This window comes from Calliphora vicina, chromosome 1, assembly GCF_958450345.1.
Source record: "Calliphora vicina chromosome 1, idCalVici1.1, whole genome shotgun sequence".
Taxonomy (NCBI): domain Eukaryota; kingdom Metazoa; phylum Arthropoda; class Insecta; order Diptera; family Calliphoridae; genus Calliphora; species Calliphora vicina.
Window position 1 is genome coordinate 20,152,454 of NC_088780.1, and position 18,725 is coordinate 20,171,178.

General features: G+C 28.7%; 3 protein-coding genes across 5 annotated transcripts in view; 2 read left to right on the top strand and 1 right to left on the bottom strand.

The window, feature by feature from the left end:
- Positions 1-315: 315 nt before the first annotated feature.
- Positions 316-11,671, bottom strand: wkd (whacked). 2 transcript variants are annotated; one of them, XM_065503643.1, is made up of 4 exons: positions 4,987-5,005; positions 4,362-4,574; positions 3,930-4,294; positions 316-2,002 (listed from the first exon to the last, which is right to left on the bottom strand). In XM_065503643.1, the coding sequence occupies exons 2-4, from the start codon at positions 4,566-4,568 to the stop codon at positions 1,255-1,257; spliced, it is 1,320 nt and encodes a 439-aa protein (XP_065359715.1). In that variant the 5' UTR covers positions 4,569-4,574; positions 4,987-5,005; the 3' UTR covers positions 316-1,254. The 2 variants fall into 2 exon arrangements, with proteins under 2 accessions (XP_065359715.1, XP_065359643.1); XM_065503571.1 differs by lacking the exon at positions 4,987-5,005 and adding an exon at positions 11,117-11,671 and having other exon boundaries at positions 317-2,002.
- A 1,134-nt stretch (positions 11,672-12,805) lies between these two features.
- On the top strand, positions 12,806-14,547 carry Arc42 (Activator-recruited cofactor subunit 42). The gene is made up of 3 exons (XM_065503760.1): positions 12,806-12,963; positions 13,059-13,280; positions 13,342-14,547. Exons 1-3 carry the CDS (start codon positions 12,930-12,932, stop codon positions 14,313-14,315), a joined length of 1,230 nt encoding a protein of 409 aa, XP_065359832.1. The 5' UTR covers positions 12,806-12,929; the 3' UTR covers positions 14,316-14,547.
- Positions 14,548-16,725: 2,178 nt separating this feature from the next.
- Positions 16,726-18,725, top strand: part of SppL (signal peptide peptidase-like protein) — a 41,352-nt gene continuing 39,352 nt past the window's right edge. For both annotated transcript variants that reach the window (XM_065503862.1, XM_065503939.1), the window contains exon 1: positions 16,726-17,233. The gene's annotated coding sequence lies outside the window, so the exon portion shown is untranslated. The remainder of the gene's footprint in view (positions 17,234-18,725) is intronic.

Genomic DNA, 18,725 nt, shown 5'->3' on the forward strand with positions numbered 1-18,725 from the left:
TTTATAAAAATGAAAAACAAACAGAAACTATGAAATAGTACAACTATTTTTTTAATTAAAATTTTAAATATAAAAATAAATTATTACTTACAAAAAAAAATACTTTAAACTCTCTTTTTATTTATAAATTTTTCGTTTTTTTCTGTGAAAAAAGATGTAAAGAGTAAATTGCACAGTATATTAAAATAAGACAATATTAATAAATTATTTAAATTATAACAATAAACAATAGGCAACATTATTGCAATAGATTTTATTATTATTATTACATATTTCGATATATACGTTTGCATGGAATGACAAAAAACAATATTGGTTTTTATTAAAAAGAAAAAAATTTATAAATTATATTTTTTAATTCTTCTCAAAATTAAAAACAAATTTAATTAAAACTAATTGACTTATTTAATGTATTAGTATTTTATATTTTTCTCTTGTTATGTAGAAATATTTTTATTTTCTTAAGTTGTGCACTTGTTTGCAAGGTTTTTTTTGTTAATTTTTGTTTATATATCGTTTGTTTTTTAAAAAATATTCGATTTATATACAAAGAGTAAATTGTTAAATTTCTATACTAAAAGTGCATGATTGTTGTTGTTGTTTTTATTTTAAATTTATTTAATAGGGAAGAAGGATAGATACATATGTATATAAGTAAGTATATAAAGATTAAAGTAGAATAGAATTCAATGTACAATAGTTTAGTGAAATGATTTTGAAGAAAAAGAAATACCGATAAACATCCGCCAAGCGCAGATTATTCAACAATCCAGCACTCACAAAACAAGTGAGATTTTTCCATCACTCTAAAGGCTACATTTACCGTATAGCTCTGATTTGACAACCAACACTTAATTACCTGAAGAAGTGTTAGTTGAGTTATCAATATAATCTCAAAATAAACAAACAATACTATTGTTACAATTGCCATACCGCCATACCATATATAGTATAATAAAGAATTCATATTAAATTCAGTTACTTCACTAACGAATTTAATATATTTCCAAGATCCTCCACATTTCACTAAACCCTGTTTTTAAAATTACTCTTAATAAGTTTTCAATAATATTCAATTTCAATAAAGTTTTAATATGATTTTTTTTTTACAAAATTCTTTTTTCAACAAAAGGAAAAATAAAACAAAAATTAAATTTAATAAAACAACATAATAACGGAAGTTTTTGAAACGCTCAGCGTTTTAGGGGGGGGGAGGTGCATACATACTCGTTAGAATAAAAATATTTATAAAAATTATGAATGATGATTGTTTGTGGAAACACTAACAATACCATTGCCACTACTACAACTTACACCACCCTCAGCACCGCCATTACTAGTAGCACCACCACCACCTCCATTCGATGAGGCATACGAATGATCACTTGAAATATTTACCACAGTTACATTGCCACTTGCTGTTTGGGCCGTTGTCGTGGTTGTCGTCGTAGACATATTTGTGGTTGACATATTTGTAGGACTAGTGGTGCGGCTGCGTGTAAATGTGCTCGTGTTCGAATGTTGTGCCGCATTTGCCTCCTGTAGAGCCTTCTGTTTGGCCCGTCTAGTCTTTTGCCGTGTATGTTCGATTTGAAAATCTTCGACGCGTAAATTTAGACGTTGCATGTGATTTATAATGAAATCTTCATCGAGAACATTATCGGGAGGATTCCGTAACACCTCTAGCGTTTCACAAAGGCCATTACATTGTTTGCGTATTTTGTGACTGTTGAGTGAGGCTCCCAGTATTACTAAAGCTACCTTGAAAATGACACGTATACCCTCGGCTAGAAAACAATCCCAAACCCGTAGCAATGTTTCCCAGGGTAAAGTACGGGTCATGGCACATAGAAACCAATCGGTCATATAGAGTAGAGGCTCAACTTTGTGCTTCTGTAAATGGCGATAGACGGGTGGACAGGTTTTTTTTAAAAGGCCCTCTAAGATACCAGCATCGTTCTGTAGAACTTCTAGGCCGCTTATGAAATAGTCTTCCAAGTAGCTGTAAATGAAGTAATGCAAATAAATAATTAATGGCTAATGTTAGAACTGAACTAGAACTGAACTAGAACTGAACTAGAACTGAACTAGAACTGAACTAGAACTGAACTAGAACTGAACTAGAACTGAACTAGAACTGAACTAGAACTGAACTAGAACTGAACTAGAACTGAACTAGAACTGAACTAGAACTGAACTAGAACTGAACTAGAACTGAACTAGAACTGAACTAGAACTGAACTAGAACTGAACTAGAACTGAACTAGAACTGAACTAGAACTGAACTAGAACTGAACTAGAACTGAACTAGAACTGAACTAGAACTGAACTAGAACTGAACTAGAACTGAACTAGAACTGAACTAGAACTGAACTAGAACTGAACTAGAACTGAACTAGAACTGAACTAGAACTGAACTAGAACTGAACTAGAACTGAACTAGAACTGAACTAGAACTGAACTAGAACTGAACTAGAACTGAACTAGAACTGAACTAGAACTGAACTAGAACTGAACTAGAACTGAACTAGAACTGAACTAGAACTGAACTAGAACTGAACTAGAACTGAACTAGAACTGAACTAGAACTGAACTAGAACTGAACTAGAACTGAACTAGAACTGAACTAGAACTGAACTAGAACTGAACTAGAACTGAACTAGAACTGAACTAGAACTGAACTAGAACTGAACTAGAACTGAACTAGAACTGAACTAGAACTGAACTAGAACTGAACTAGAACTGAACTAGAACTGAACTAGAACTGAACTAGAACTGAACTAGAACTGAACTAGAACTGAACTAGAACTGAACTAGAACTGAACTAGAACTGAACTAGAACTGAACTAGAACTGAACTAGAACTGAACTAGAACTGAACTAGAACTGAACTAGAACTGAACTAGAACTGAACTAGAACTGAACTAGAACTGAACTAGAACTGAACTAGAACTGAACTAGAACTGAACTAGAACTGAACTAGAACTGAACTAGAACTGAACTAGAACTGAACTAGAACTGAACTAGAACTGAACTAGAACTGAACTAGAACTGAACTAGAACTGAACTAGAACTGAACTAGAACTGAACTAGAACTGAACTAGAACTGAACTAGAACTAGAACTGAACTAGAACTGAACTAGAACTGAACTAGAACTGAACTAGAACTGAACTAGAACTGAACTAGAACTGAACTAGAACTGAATTAGAACTGAACTAGAACTGAACTAGAACTGAACTAGAACTGAACTAGAACTGAACTAGAACTGAACTAGAACTGAACTAGAACTGAACTAGAACTGAACTAGAACTGAACTAGAACTGAACTAGAACTGAACTAGAACTGAACTAGAACTGAACTAGAACTGAACTAGAACTGAACTAGAACTGAACTAGAACTGAACTAGAACTGAACTAGAACTGAACTAGAACTGAACTAGAACTGAACTAGAACTGAACTAGAACTGAACTAGAACTGAACTAGAACTGAACTAGAACTGAACTAGAACTGAACTAGAACTGAACTAGAACTGAACTAGAACTGAACTAGAACTGAACTAGAACTGAACTAGAACTGAACTAGAACTGAACTAGAACTGAACTAGAACTGAACTAGAACTGAACTAGAACTGAACTAGAACTGAACTAGAACTGAACTAGAACTGAACTAGAACTGAACTAGAACTGAACTAGAACTGAACTAGAACTAGAACTGAACTAGAACTGAACTAGAACTGAACTAGAACTGAACTAGAACTGAACTAGAACTGAACTAGAACTGAACTAGAACTGAACTAGAACTGAACTAGAACTGAACTAGAACTGAACTAGAACTAGAACTTTTCACAATATTGGGACCTGCATCTTAAAATTGAATTCCTTTTAAATCTATTTATCCATATGAAATCAAAAGCTCTAATATTTACTTACACATCACATACGCTGACAAAAACCCAAAATGCATCTTCAGCTGGTAAATGCATTAAGAGAAAAGCTGCTATTGGTGCTTGGGCCTGGCAAAATCCCACTTTGGGATTGTATAACGAATAGGCTTTCAAGACATTGAATAATTCGATTTGACCAACTTTATCTTCGTCCAAAAACATTTCATGAAATGGAAATTGACGATGTTTATCTTTTTTGATCTCCTCAATGACATGAGGATTTCCCGGCTTCTCCAACAGCTCTGTATATAAATTGGGATGTTTCTTTTTCAGCAAATAGGCACCAGACAGAAAGAACCAAGCACGAGGTCTGATTGATTTTGGTATACCTTTGCGGCAACGATCACGAATCTGTAAAAATATTTGCAATTTATATAGAAAAATAGATAAATGGTGTGCAATAATACAAAAAACAAACCTTTTTATAATTCTTGGACATGTATAACGACCAGTTATCTATCATATATAACCATTTCTTTTCTCTTGCTATGATTTGTGCTTTTGATAAGGGTTCTTTTGGTTTATCGGTACGTTGAAAACCACCATAAAAGCCATTACGATCCGGACAACTAGAGACTGTGGAACAAAGTGATATTGTGTCCACAGATCGTGGAGATGTTGCCATTGTAAACTGTAATAAATTAAAATATAACAATAAACATTATAGGTCATTCATCTTTAAATGTGGAAATAAATAGTTTTTAAAACAATATACACCCACTAATTTGTAAAACAGAAAAACACAGAATAGTTATAGTTTTTTTTTAAGCTAATTAAATAATTTGAGTTTTATTTTGAGTGTGTGTGCTCATCCCATCTTAAATAAAAATGAGAAAAGTTCAGTATGTTAATTTAAATTCGTTTCGCATACAATTAAATGACCACATATTGATCAATTAACAAAAACTCAGTGCAAAAAGGGGAGGAAATACAACCGTGGAGAAGATTTGTATTAGGAATTACAAATTGCGCATTTAGTAATATATTAAATTATTAATTTTAATTGTTTAACAAAATATTTCGGTTTCTAATGAATTGTTTACCGGATGCAAATTTTGTATATATTTGAAATTTTAAAAATATGAAAAATCTACATCTTAATTTTTTTTTAAAATTTCAATGTTTTGCATTAATTTTTTTTCTAAATTTGTTAGACGCAAATTTTGTTCTCCAAGTTTATCTCACTGTGTTTGAATAAATACTATCTCAAATTCTGAAATGAAATAATAATTAACAAAAATGTTCACGAGCTAGACAGAAACAGCTAAACATTTATTTATAACAACATCCTCAAAAAGATAAGATTCCCTAAAATATAAACAAGTAAATTTCGTATGTATGAGCAATGCGAATGTTTAAAATAGTTTTAAGCCGGTTAAGGTCACCAATTATTATTAGATAAACTATGTACACATCTGCTCAAAATAATAGATACACCTAATTGGAAAAAATTTAAATGGCGGTAACATTGAAAATTTCCTCGCAAGCGTTAAGAATACATCATATTATTAAAATTTCTATCTGGCAATGTCATGTCAGTCAAAAATCTGGCAACTATTTGCTTTCATGTTGATTTTTAAAAACGAATTTATTTGAATTACAAAAAATTATTTGCTCATAAAAATAGATACACATCAGTAATTTGTAATTTGTTTATATACAATTTTTTTTTGTGCAATTTTTTGTTCCTATTTACGTGAAACAGTAAGTATAATTTAAATTTTAGCAACAATTTTATAAAAAATAGGACTCTTTTGAAGAAAATGGGACGAAATCATCATTGTACCGAAGATGAGAAAAAAATTGTTCAAACGATGAGAAATCAAGGAAAATCATTACGGGAAATAGCAAAGAGCATAGGAAGATCTTTACATTTTGTCCAAAATGCTTTATCTAAAAAACAAAAAAGAGAAACTCGCGGTAGACCAAAGAAAACCAGTCCAGAAACAGATAGGCGGATCGTCCTTATGGTTAAAAAATACCCTTTCATATCATCGAAAGCTATTTCTGCGGAGCTATGTAACGAAATCAGTCCACAAACAGTTCGTCGTCGTCTTTTACAAGCTAAATTGCCGGGAAGAATTGCCAGAAAAGTGCCACTAATGCGCCAAAAAAATATCAAGACAAGATTAGAATTTGCTAAAGAGCACTTACAATGGTCCGGGTGTGAAGGCGAAAAAAAATGGAGAAATATTTTATGGAGCGACGAAACAAAAATAAATTTGTTTGGAAACGACTGCCAAAGAAATGTACGCCGACCAAAAGGAAAAGAATTCCACGGTAAATTTACAAAAAAGACGGTAAAACATGGCGGGGGAAACATAATGGTTTGGGGTTGCTTTTCATGGAATGGTGTTGGTCCGATATTCCGAATAGAAGATACCATGAATGCTAGTGGGTATAGAGACATATTGGAAAACGTAATGCTTCCATATGCATCGGAAAATATGCCATTAATATGGACATTCCAGCAGGACAACGACCCAAAACATAGTTCAAGATTAGTTAAAAACTGGTTCTTGGAGAATAACGTACCTGTTTTAAGCTGGCCCAGCCAATCCCCTGATTTAAACCCAATAGAAAACTTGTGGAGTGATTTAAAGATAAGGCTTTCGAAGGAAGTTTTCAAAAATAAAGACGATTTATGGGAGAAAACGCAAAAAATATGGTACGAGATTTTTAAAAATGTATCTATTATTATGAGCACCAAATTTTTCGAAATTTAAGAAATTTAATTTACTTTATAATATTTATTATTAATTATGAAATATTTTGTTTTTGTTTTTTACTCTCCTTTTAACTATAAATAAAAATCGACTGAATTTTTTATATAATTTTACAATATACCATTATTTTTTTTCGTTTTTAAAAAATAAATTTTGGTGTATCTATTATTTTGAGCAGATGTGTATATTATGTACATAAATATTTATATAAAACATAGTCTTTGCAATAAAGGTTTATATTTTTATAACAAACAAATAAGACTACAAAAACTAATAGTTTTTTTATTATAAAACTGCATGTGATAAATATAAACTCAAATTCACGTATTTATTAAACCCCCCTTGTATGGTCATTTATGTATATGTAATAATTGTTATTATTAGTTAAAACTTAAATGGAAGGGTGGTATTACGAATGTTTACCCATAACAATGACAACAATTGTGTTGTGTATATGTTTGTATGTTTAGTAATTTTCACTTGTTAGTCTAATAGATTTGCTTGATTGATATTTCAATCTGAAATTGTGTGAAAACTAAAGTTTGTTTGATATTTCCATAAAAAACATGATTTTGCAATAGATGATTTAAATGTTTATTTTGTCAATTTAAGAAAAATAAGAGTATAAGAAAATTTGTTTTTTACTTGGGTTAAAAGTTTAATTAAGTTAACAGAATAAATTAAATAAAAAGTTTTAACATGTGAGCTCTTTTGAGACATACATACATAATTGTTTTACATGTTTATTGTCTTTTCTTTGTAATTTTACTTTAATTGTAGTCCATTCACCCCTTCGTTAGTTTGGGTACATTCATAGTACAAATTCTATAGTTTTCTTTACTGAAATATGATAAGTTGCTGAAACTGTTGACCAGCTGATTCATAAAACCTTCTCAGATGTATAAGGGGAATCTGATAAAGTTGATGGACATTTATTTTCTAAGACAGTTCTAGTTCAGTTCTAGTTCTAGTTCAGTTCTAGTTCAGTTCTAGTTCAGTTCTAGTTCAGTTCTAGTTCAGTTCTAGTTCAGTTCTAGTTCAGTTCTAGTTCAGTTCTAGTTCAGTTCTAGTTCAGTTCTAGTTCAGTTCTAGTTCAGTTCTAGTTAAGTTCTAGTTCAGTTCTAGTTCAGTTCTAGTGCAGTTCTAGTTCAGTTCTAGTTCAGTTCTAGTTCAGTTCTAGTTCAGTTCTAGTTCAGTTCTAGTTCAGTTCTAGTTCAGTTCTAGTTCAGTTCTAGTTCAGTTCTAGTTCAGTTCTAGTTCAGTTCTAGTTCAGTTCTAGTTCAGTTCTAGTTCAGTTCTAGTTCAGTTCTAGTTCAGTTCTAGTTCAGTTCTAGTTCAGTTCTAGTTCAGTTCTAGTTCAGTTCTAGTTCAGTTCTAGTTCAGTTCTAGTTCAGTTCTAGTTCAGTTCTAGTTCAGTTCTAGTTCAGTTCTAGTTCAGTTCTAGTTCAGTTCTAGTTCAGTTCTAGTTCAGTTCTAGTTCAGTTCTAGTTCAGTTCTAGTTCAGTTCTAGTTCAGTTCTAGTTCAACAAATTCTGATGAAATGATTTCTTGACCAGCATAAGAATAAGTTTTTGTCAAAAAAAAATTAAAACAAAGTCCAGAGCCAAACGTATAAATTCTCTAAGTTCACTTGTTGTCCAGAGTTTGTGTTCTGTTATGAAAAAGGCTTGGTTGTATAAATATTTAACATTTATAAGGAGCATGAAACTAAGCACTATATATCTCTTTATCTATATATTAATATTATATTATTAGCTTTTTAGCAATTTTTTTCCTAGATTTTATTAAACAAATTTCATTATCTTTTAATTATAAATATTGTAAATAAATTAATTTAAGGCAAGATAATTTTCCATGCAGAGTATGAAGTAGGTATAACAATATGTCATTTTTAAAAAAACTTTTTGCAAATCACTAAAATTGAACTTTCTTTTTTTAAAAAAGTAACTATGTAGTTTTCTTTTATTATATATTTAAGGTCAGTGCGTCACATCAATAATTGTAAATAACTGATAATATTCTTATTAATGATATACATTTTCCCACAAGCACTCATCGGAAGGTAATTTTTTTTTTGTTTACAATGTTATTTTTGTATAAAAATAAACTTTGAAAATTTTGCTATTTAAATACAGTTTATACTGAGTATTAGTCATATATAGCTCTTATAGTTTTCTAATACGTCTTTGTTATTATTTATAGAAATTAAATAAATAACTTAGATTTAAAAAATATATAAAAATAAGAACACAATGTGGTAACACATGTTACACACAACTATTACGGAGACAAAATAGGACAGGAGTTTATTTATATAATTATGTATGTATATCGGGTTAGGGGAATTTAAAATACACTTGTGCTCTTCAACTTAGACAATAAAGTGTTTTTTATTGGAACATTTATCAAAGAATAAAATATTCATAAGGGAATGCATAAATCTGTTTTAAACAAACATAAAATAATTTTGAAGAATTTTATTTATCTAATTTTAATACATTAATTTATTATTATGAGAATGGATAAACAGGAATCTGGTGCGTGCCAAATATTATATACCCTTCACCAAATTATACTTTAAGATAAAGATTGAAAACAATTTTTGTTGATGAACAAATTTGTTGGCAATCAACTTTTACGTGCCTACTTATGGGTTAGCAAAGTTGAAATTTGTGGAGAAATCAATTTTATGAGAAGTAAAATAAAATATTTTTTTAAGATTTTTGATTTTTTTATGTATCTTTTTAAGGGCTTTTATGATTTAAAATTATTCCATATGTTTTTGTTTTAATTTATTTTTAAATTTTTTGTAAAATATTCCAGAAAAGATTTTGAAAAAATTTTATTGTTTTAAATTTATTTTTAATATTTTTGTAAAATATTGCTCACAATCCGTAGAAGATTAATAATTATTTTGAAAATGGAAACTTAGGTTTAATTTTTATAACAATTGCCCATTTTAGTGAATCCGTATTTTGTTGGATATCATTGAACCAATTAAAGAATTAATCGTCTCCTTTGAAATATTTAACATATCATCTGATAAAGCTTCCTTCGTTATATAATTTTGACTCCATATTTAGCAATCTACAATGTCCCATAGGTTTTCTAAGGGATTAAGATCTGGCGACTGGGATTGACCATTCAATTAGAAAACTATAGGTGTATTAGGGGTCATTGTTGTGCTGGAATCTCCTATATAAGGGAATATTTTCCTCTGCGTATGAATACATAACATAATTTGCAATGGATCTTTATCTAATTCCAATCATTCTCATTTTTCTAAATGACCTTCTAAGTCAATCTTTCCCTATCTATTCTTTTACATATGACAGCAACATTTGCTATTCATATTCATTTAACTATAGGCCAAGAGATTGGGACAATGAGGCAAAACATGAATGATACACTTAACCAAGAACTTGTGACAATCTCTGAATGGGGTTGTGCGAACAGAGTCGATTTTAATTTCAATTTTGTATGTTAACACACAAACGCACAACAGATCATGTTGCTTAATTTTTTTCTATTGTTTCTAAATATTAAGGAATCAGAAGATCAGATGTATTAGGCATGAGAATTCAGTGTGATGTTCACTGGCCAAAACACATTTTTCAAGTGTCGAAAGAAGCATTCAAGTGCCTCGGTTTTCTAAGAAGGTCTAAGAAATACTTCACCTCATCTTCATCTCCTTATTATTTACACCACTTATTTAAAAGTTTCCATTGTTTTGCAAATCTTATTAATGCATTTTTTTAAACATTAGTGCTAAAAACATAAAACTTTCTACATTTGTATGGAAAACCCAGTAAAATTGTATTTGTCTTAGAAATAGACATACTTATGTAGTCGGTAAAAGGTCATATTTTTTAAAACTGATATTCGGAATATATTTTCAAAAAAAAAGTATCGATTGTATTGTCACTCACTGTAAATACCCTTCAAAAAACGAAGAGGGGAAATGAAAACTAATAAGAAAAATAACAACAACAATAATAATAATAATAAAATAATCAAAATATTGTCTTGTTATTGATGAATAACATTTTTTTTATTTGTTTTTGTGCTAATATCGGGAATTCCATACTATCTCTATATAGGTATGAAATCGTCAGCAATGAATAAATGATAAATTTTAGAAAATAATAACAAGTTTGAAAAAAATTAAATAAAAACCTGCCTGCATTTTTTTATATTTTAAAACTCAAAGAAGAAAATTTAAATAAAAAGGTGTTTCTCTGTGTGGGGGAGCAACTTGTATTGTTAAATTATATATTTCAGTAGTTGCTAGTTGTCAATAGTGTTGTTGGTGTGGTACTGGTAAGGTATTGTTGGTTGGCTTTAATGAACCCACACACTCACTCAATCACGTATGTCGTTACAAAATTAAAATAATTTAACATAAAGAAATCAACTTTATCTACCCATCACTTTATTATCATCTTACCTATTAATTTGTGCAAACAGAATGTGTATAGAAAGAAATGAAATACAATTTTGTATTTAACTTTAGCAATTTTAATAATTACTATTGTTGTTTATTCAACACCACTATAAATGAATCTCGATAATATCCATCCATTTAGTTGAAATATTTTGTTTCGTTCTTTTTTGTTTTGTCAAAAAAAAAAACAAAAATTCTTTTATTCGCGTTTTTTTTTTTTTTTTTGTTTCACTTATTCTCTATTTTTTTAGATATGAAAAAATAACTAACTGGATTTTTATATTTTTGTTTTAATTCTCATTTAAATCACTATTGCCTTTTCACTCACACCTCTACTTTTTTCACTCTGTGATTTAGTGGGTTTGGTGGACGACACTTTCTAATTGAAATTTTTCATTCCTTGTTTTTTTATTTTTCTTCTTAATAGAATTTGTTTTCATTTATTTTTTCGTTTTCATTAAATATATATACAATAATTTTTATCTAATGATGTATTTTTTCATATATTTTAAAAATATTCATCGAATTTTAGTATTTTGGCAGCAAATGTTTTGCAGACGAATGAAAATAAAAACGACGTAGTTCGAGGAAAATATGAAACAATTTTGACACTTGCTTTGTGATATGATATATTGTGTTACCAGATTAGACGGAAAATGTCTTATTAGATTTAGTAATGCCATATCGCTCAAAACATTGGAATTAATCCTTTCGTTTCCAAAATCTACTTATAGCTTTATTACTAATGCAGAATTTCGAATTAATTAATTCAACTTGAGCATAATTCACTAAAATGTAAATTTTTAGCTTAATTCAAGGTATCTTATTTAAATAAAATTCATTCATCGTTGAATTAATTTTTTTTAACATAATTCTGGCTTTTTATTACGAATCTAATAAATAAAATAAATTCATTTAGCCTTTGAATGATTAAATTTTCGTAAATTCAAATCTAATACAATTTAACTTAAAATATTTTTTTCTTTATTCAGCTTTGTCTTACTTTTAATCATTTACAAAATGAGTAGGAAATAATTGCCTATTTGAATTTGAATTGAGGAAAATAAAATCATTTAATACATTTTTAAAGATAATTTGTATTGAATTTAATTTAAGAAAATGTTAATGATTCAATTAGGCAATATTTTTATAAAAAATACACTATAGAAATTCAGACCGAAAATGGGTCAAAATCGGGAAAAAAATATTTAACCAGAATTTTTTTCAAAAAAAATTTATGTACCCAAAAAATATTTTTCAAGAAAAATATCACCATTCACCAAAAAAAATATACAGAATATAAACTATAATAGAATTCCAACTTTATCAATTCATTTTTCAGGATGAAATTACATATCGTTATCAATAACAGGAAGTTGCATTACCTCTAAAATGTCGTTACCACTGGGTATCGTTACCGATATAATTCAAATTGGAAAATAAAAAAACATTTATTTGGCCAAATATAGTAAACTTCTATTAATTCCGCTACTATATTCAGAAATTCGGTAAATAAATCTATAATTTAATTAATTTAAAAACAATATACATAATTACATAATTTCAAATTTAAATAATGAAAATTTATAACGTCAATGATCAAATTAAAATCATTGACTGTTATATTAAGGTGTTGCCATATTAACAATAATTTCTGTTACCGCTGGCAATAGTGCAGTAGATAATTGTCATTTTTTATATTATTGCCTGTGTTTATCTAATCATTGGAGAGGGCCGGTGGAAATTTTTTCAATTGTATTGTGTTAATTCTTTTCATTTGCAATTATTTTTTTTAGTTTAGCAGCAACTTTTCAAAATGATTAACGTTTTAAGGAACACTCTAAAATTGGGTAAGTAAATTATTCATTTTGTATAATCATTTACATTGCAAATGTAATTTCATATTATCAAAAATAAACTTTGTATTTCTTTTAACAACAACAAGGTCATACGATCCGTCCAATGCAACAGGCTCAGCGCAACATTGCCTGTTTGTCTGCTTTACCCGAGACCCATCAAATGTTGCAAAAAACATGCCGGGACTTTGCCAATGCTGAATTAGTGCCCAATGCAGCCAAATGTGATCGTGAACATTTATATCCCGAACAGCAGATTAAGAAAATGGGGGAATTAGGTCTAATGGCTGTAGCGGTACCAGAAGAATTGGGTAAAATATGACTGCTATAGATGATAAGCTCTTATATAATAGGTTTAAAATTTCTTTTTAGGCGGCACTGGTTTGGATTATTTGGCTTATTCGATTGCCATGGAAGAAATTTCTAGAGGTTGTGCCTCTGCCGGTGTTATTATGTCTGTCAATAATTCATTGTATTTGGGCCCAATTTTGGGTTTCGGCAATGATGCTCAAAAGCAAAAGTTTATTACTCCTTTTACGGCAGGTGACCCAGTGGGTTGCTTTGCTTTATCCGAACCTGGCAATGGCTCAGATGCTGGAGCCGCCACAACAACTGCCGTAGATAAGGGCGATCACTATCTTTTAAATGGCACCAAAGCTTGGATTACCAATGGCTATGAGGCCAAAGCTGCAGTGGTTTTTGCCACCACCGATAAATCCTTAAAACACAAAGGTATTTCTGCCTTTATTGTACCCAAAGACACCAAAGGATTTTCTTTGGGCAAAAAAGAAGATAAATTAGGCATTCGTGGCTCTTCCACATGTCAGCTGATATTTGAAGATTGTGTCATACCGAAGGAAAACATGTTGGGTCAACCTGGTTATGGCTTTAAAATTGCCATGAAAACTTTAGATGCCGGTCGCATTGGCATTGCCAGTCAAGCTTTGGGCATTGCTCAGGCATCGCTAGAATTGGCCGTGGATTATGCCCAAAAGCGTATAGCTTTCGGTAAGCCAATTTCCAAATTGCAGGCTATTCAAGAGAAAATTGCCGATATGGCAGTGAAAGTAGAATCGGCACGCCTGTTAACATGGCGTTCAGCTTGGTTGAAGGACAACGACAAACCCTATACGAAAGAGGCCGCTATGGCTAAATTGGCAGCTTCTGAGGCGGCCACATGGTGCAGTCATCAGTGTATACAGGTGTTGGGTGGTATGGGTTACGTAAGCGATATGCCGGCTGAACGTTATTACCGAGATGCTCGTATTACAGAGATTTATGAAGGCACCTCGGAAATTCAACGTTTGGTAACAGCTGGTTCCGTGCTTAAGGAACTGAGTGCCTAAATAGATGAGTAAAACAACTCTAAAGAAAAAAATATCAAAATCGAATTTGTTCGCAACATTAAAAGTTATTTTCTTAAAGAGAATTAATGTTACGAATATTTTTTAAGTGCATTTAATATTATATACACTATTATTATTAAAATAAGTTTAAAATATACATAACTTGTTTATTATGGTAAAAAACTATGGATTTTCTAGTATAAAATAATAAAAAACTTGAGTGCTTGTTAAATTATCTGTCTTTTCATCTGTTGGAACTTTATCAAAGTCAGTGACTTGGCAAAAATTTAATAAATTTGTTGTAGTAAATACATGTGTTCATATATGTGTATGCATGTATGTATACTAATCTAAAAATAAACCGATCATTTCTTGAAATAATTGATAAATTTAAAAAGTATTTTTATAATATTACACATTTGATAAGTTTTACTACAGACACCAAACGTTAGTAACATTTTATATTATCAGTCGGCTAATTAACTGAGATTCTGAATATCTAATCTATGAATCTCAAATTTTTGAGGAAAAAAATTTTCCGTTAGGATAATTATAATTGAAACCAAAACTGAGATTTGTGTTATAACTGATTATGTTATAAACTGTGATTGCCAGTTTTTCACACAAATTTCTTTAAATTATTCACAAAATAATTGATAGTCTTAATGTATAACGTTGCGTAAAATGTCAATGGCCCTAATTAACCAAAATTCTAAATTAATTTTTGAATTGCTTTCTTTCATTAATTAAGGAATTAAGTCTATTAATTAATTAATTAATAGACTTAATTCCTTAATACTCCAAACATATTAAATTGATTCCTTTTAGAATACATTCTTTATAGAATTAATTTCTTATAAAATAGCTTTAAAAATGTTTTGAATGATTAAATTTTACATACAATTTTACCGGCTTGATTTTTTACACTCGAAACAAGACAGCTGTGAAAAAGTAGTAAGCTGTACACAAAGATTCGAAATCGTAGGCTTAATTCTTGAATACTCCAAACCTATTGAATTCATTCTTTATTGAATTAATTCCTTATTGTATCTCTCAAAGTTTCATGAATTCAAATCTATTAATAGGTTAGGTTCCATGGGCTGCTGCTCCTCAAGCAGCTCACTTGGGTCCATTCAAATTTGATCCCATTTAATCCATTAATAGCTTTAATGATTAAATTTTACCTCTATTCTAATCCATTAAAAGAAGGCTTTATATAATTGTAAATGATTAAAAGCAATACAAAAACTAATTAAATGAATAAAAGATATTTTATTTTAATTCAATTTGATTAGATTTGAATTAAGAAAAATTTAGCAATAAAGAATTTGTTTTGAATAATGGTTTTATGCAATGAATTGCAGACATTTTTAATTGTGAATAAAGATTTTAATGAATTAAGCTCATATTGAATTAACTATTTAGAAACTCTGGTATTTAAATACTTTCGAACTGTCTGATCAGAAGCAAAAGTGTTTTTACTTTTATATCATCACATAAAATGCAAAATAACGTAAAAACAAAAATACCAAAATCGAATGTTTGAAATGATGAACAATTTAAAAAAATAATATAGAAAAGGAAACTCTAAATTCGGAAATGAGTTTGTTATTCTGTTTAAAGATTAAATAGGACAAATTAGGTTTATTTGAGAGAAACTTTTAATAAATAACGGTTTTTGCCCATAACTTTAAAAATTGTTACGTTATTTTGCACAGTAGGTGACGATATATTGCTGGTACTTGTTTAAAAATTTCAAGAGGCTGATTAAGATTTTTAGAAAACCTTTATTTTTGGTTTCAAATATCAGAATCTTTAAATGCTATCCTTTGCTAAAACAACGATATTCCAATGTTGCATTTCCCAATCACAAACATTTAAAATTAAAGCATGCGTTTAAACTTAAACGTTTTATTTTATTCGAAACATTTTATATTATTGGAAATGTGTCGTTTAAATTTCCTATAAAAACTTTTTTATGTCTTCTATAATAATAATTATTAAATTTTATATTTTAAAAGTCAAATCAGTTTTTAAAAGCTAAGTTATAATAAAAATTCTATATCAAAATCTTATTAGAAAATTATTTATTTCCACAATTACTATAATCTTTTTCTTATTGTTAATTTTCCCTTGTGACATTGTCAGTCATTGGAAAAGTATTTTGTGTAAATAGTTCCGTCTGAATAAAATTATTTATTAAATAATATAAATTTCTCTTTTTAATAAAAATTCTACATAAAAGAAAATTATTTTGTTCAACTGTTTCTCTAATTCCAAAACGTTTCACTTTGTTTTGCCTACCTATATGTAATAAATAAATACAACACTGTCATTGTTTTTTATTTCGTTTTATTCCATTCTTTCTTCTTCTAACAGCATTGCCATATTAACCCAATATATCATTGAATTTTCGTACTCCATCAAATAAACATCAAAAGTTAATTGTCCTTTCATATAGAAAATAATATATCCATTAAAAATTGTTAAAACATAAAAAATATCAACGAAAATGTGATAAATACATAAATAAGTAAAAGTTTAAACTAAATTCATACATGGTTTAATGAAATTTCAACTAAATATAGCTTAAAAAAACCATTTAAAATGGTTTGAACAAATTTTCTCATAAGAAAAAAAAGAAAGACAACAAAAGCAAATACAGGAAAATACAAAAAAAAAAACTAACAAATAAAAGAAATGGATATAAGTGTATAGGCGAATGAAAGAAGAGAAACATACAAAATAAAATAAAAAAATAACAGTGTAGAAATAACAAAATCTATAGTAAAACATTACAAAAAAAAAGTTTATTTTGTTGTATGGTTTATTAGTGTTTAAAAGTGTTTTTTACTAATAGAGCGGCAAATAAAGAAAGACAACATTAGCAACAACTAAAAGTTAACTTATGAAAAAAGGTAAAATATACAAAAAATTAGAAATTTTTTCTAGCTTTTATTTGTTTTAGTATTTTTTTTTTGATTACCAAATGGAAGGAAAATCATTGCAATAAGTAGAAAAATCTACCATGTAGTTAGTACTTGGTGAGTTTAATAAACTTGTGTGTTTAAATTTTTTCTTTAAAATTTTCTTCTTTTGCAAGTTGTTGTTGGTTAGTTATTTCTATGAACCATTGGAGGATTACGTTAATTTTCTTAGTTAACCAACCGTCCATTATACAAAAATTTTTCTCTTGTTGCTTTACATTATTATTATTATTATGTGTGTGTTTTGTAAAGCTCTTTTTTCGTATTTGGTTATTTTAATTAAACTTGATTTTCCACAATTATATCATTTTATATATTACTATTATTATGTGTTAAAATCATACATATTTCTTAATTTATGTATTTTGTAATCCTTTTATTATTGTTTTTGTTGTCAACCATTCGTATTTGTGGGTAGGAATGAATAGCTGTATGAATGTGTGTTTGTTTTTGTAAGCGAATTTGAAAAGCTAAAGAACAATAATAAAAATGTCAAGTGAAATGCAAGCAAGCATACATACATATTTATGTATTTGTTTGTATGTATGTAAATTTTGTTTAAAGTGAAGAGGGTTTTATTTGATTAACCCTTGACCTACCCTATCTTTTGTTGCAGACTAAAAGAAAGAACGCCCTCAAGCATATTCATTGTATTTATGTAAACGAATGTTTCTATGTAAATTATGTGCTTATGTACGTATATTTCTTTTTTTTTTATTAATCTATGGAATTTGTACGATTTTTTTAAAAATAAAATTCATAAAAATTTAATTATACTTGTGGTTTTTCCAGTAGAATTATACATAGGTACAAATTAATTTTTTTTTATAGAGTATGACTTATTTTTAACACAATTATATATAAATTTATGCATAATTTAATTTAGCGATTATTTGTTTTTTGATTTCAAATAACATATTTTTTGGATTTAACAACATATGAAAGTTTCTTTAACTCATTTACATCCCTAAATCGTTATTACTTATCTCATTAAATCATATATAATATTTTACGATGTCAGCTGAAGATTAATATATTGCAAATTTTATTGCAAAAATTAATGGTTATCAAAAATCGATTTCAGCATAAAAATCGGAGTATATAATCGATCACGAAATAATCGTTTTTAGGCCCTGAAAATCGATTTTCGACCATAATCGGACTAGAGTGTCCAAAAAACGGGAAAATTTAAAAAACCGGTTTCCGGTTTAACCGAAGAGGTTTGTTTTTGAAAAAACCGGTTTTGATTTTATCTTTTAAAAAAACCGATAATCTGTTTTCGGTTTTTGTCTTAAAAAAACCCGGTTAACCGGTTTATATTAAATTTTTATTCAATATGAAAAATACGCTAATTTCAAATTTTTAAATTAATTTATATACATATTTTACGAAATATAGTCAAATGCTACAATTTTCTATATAA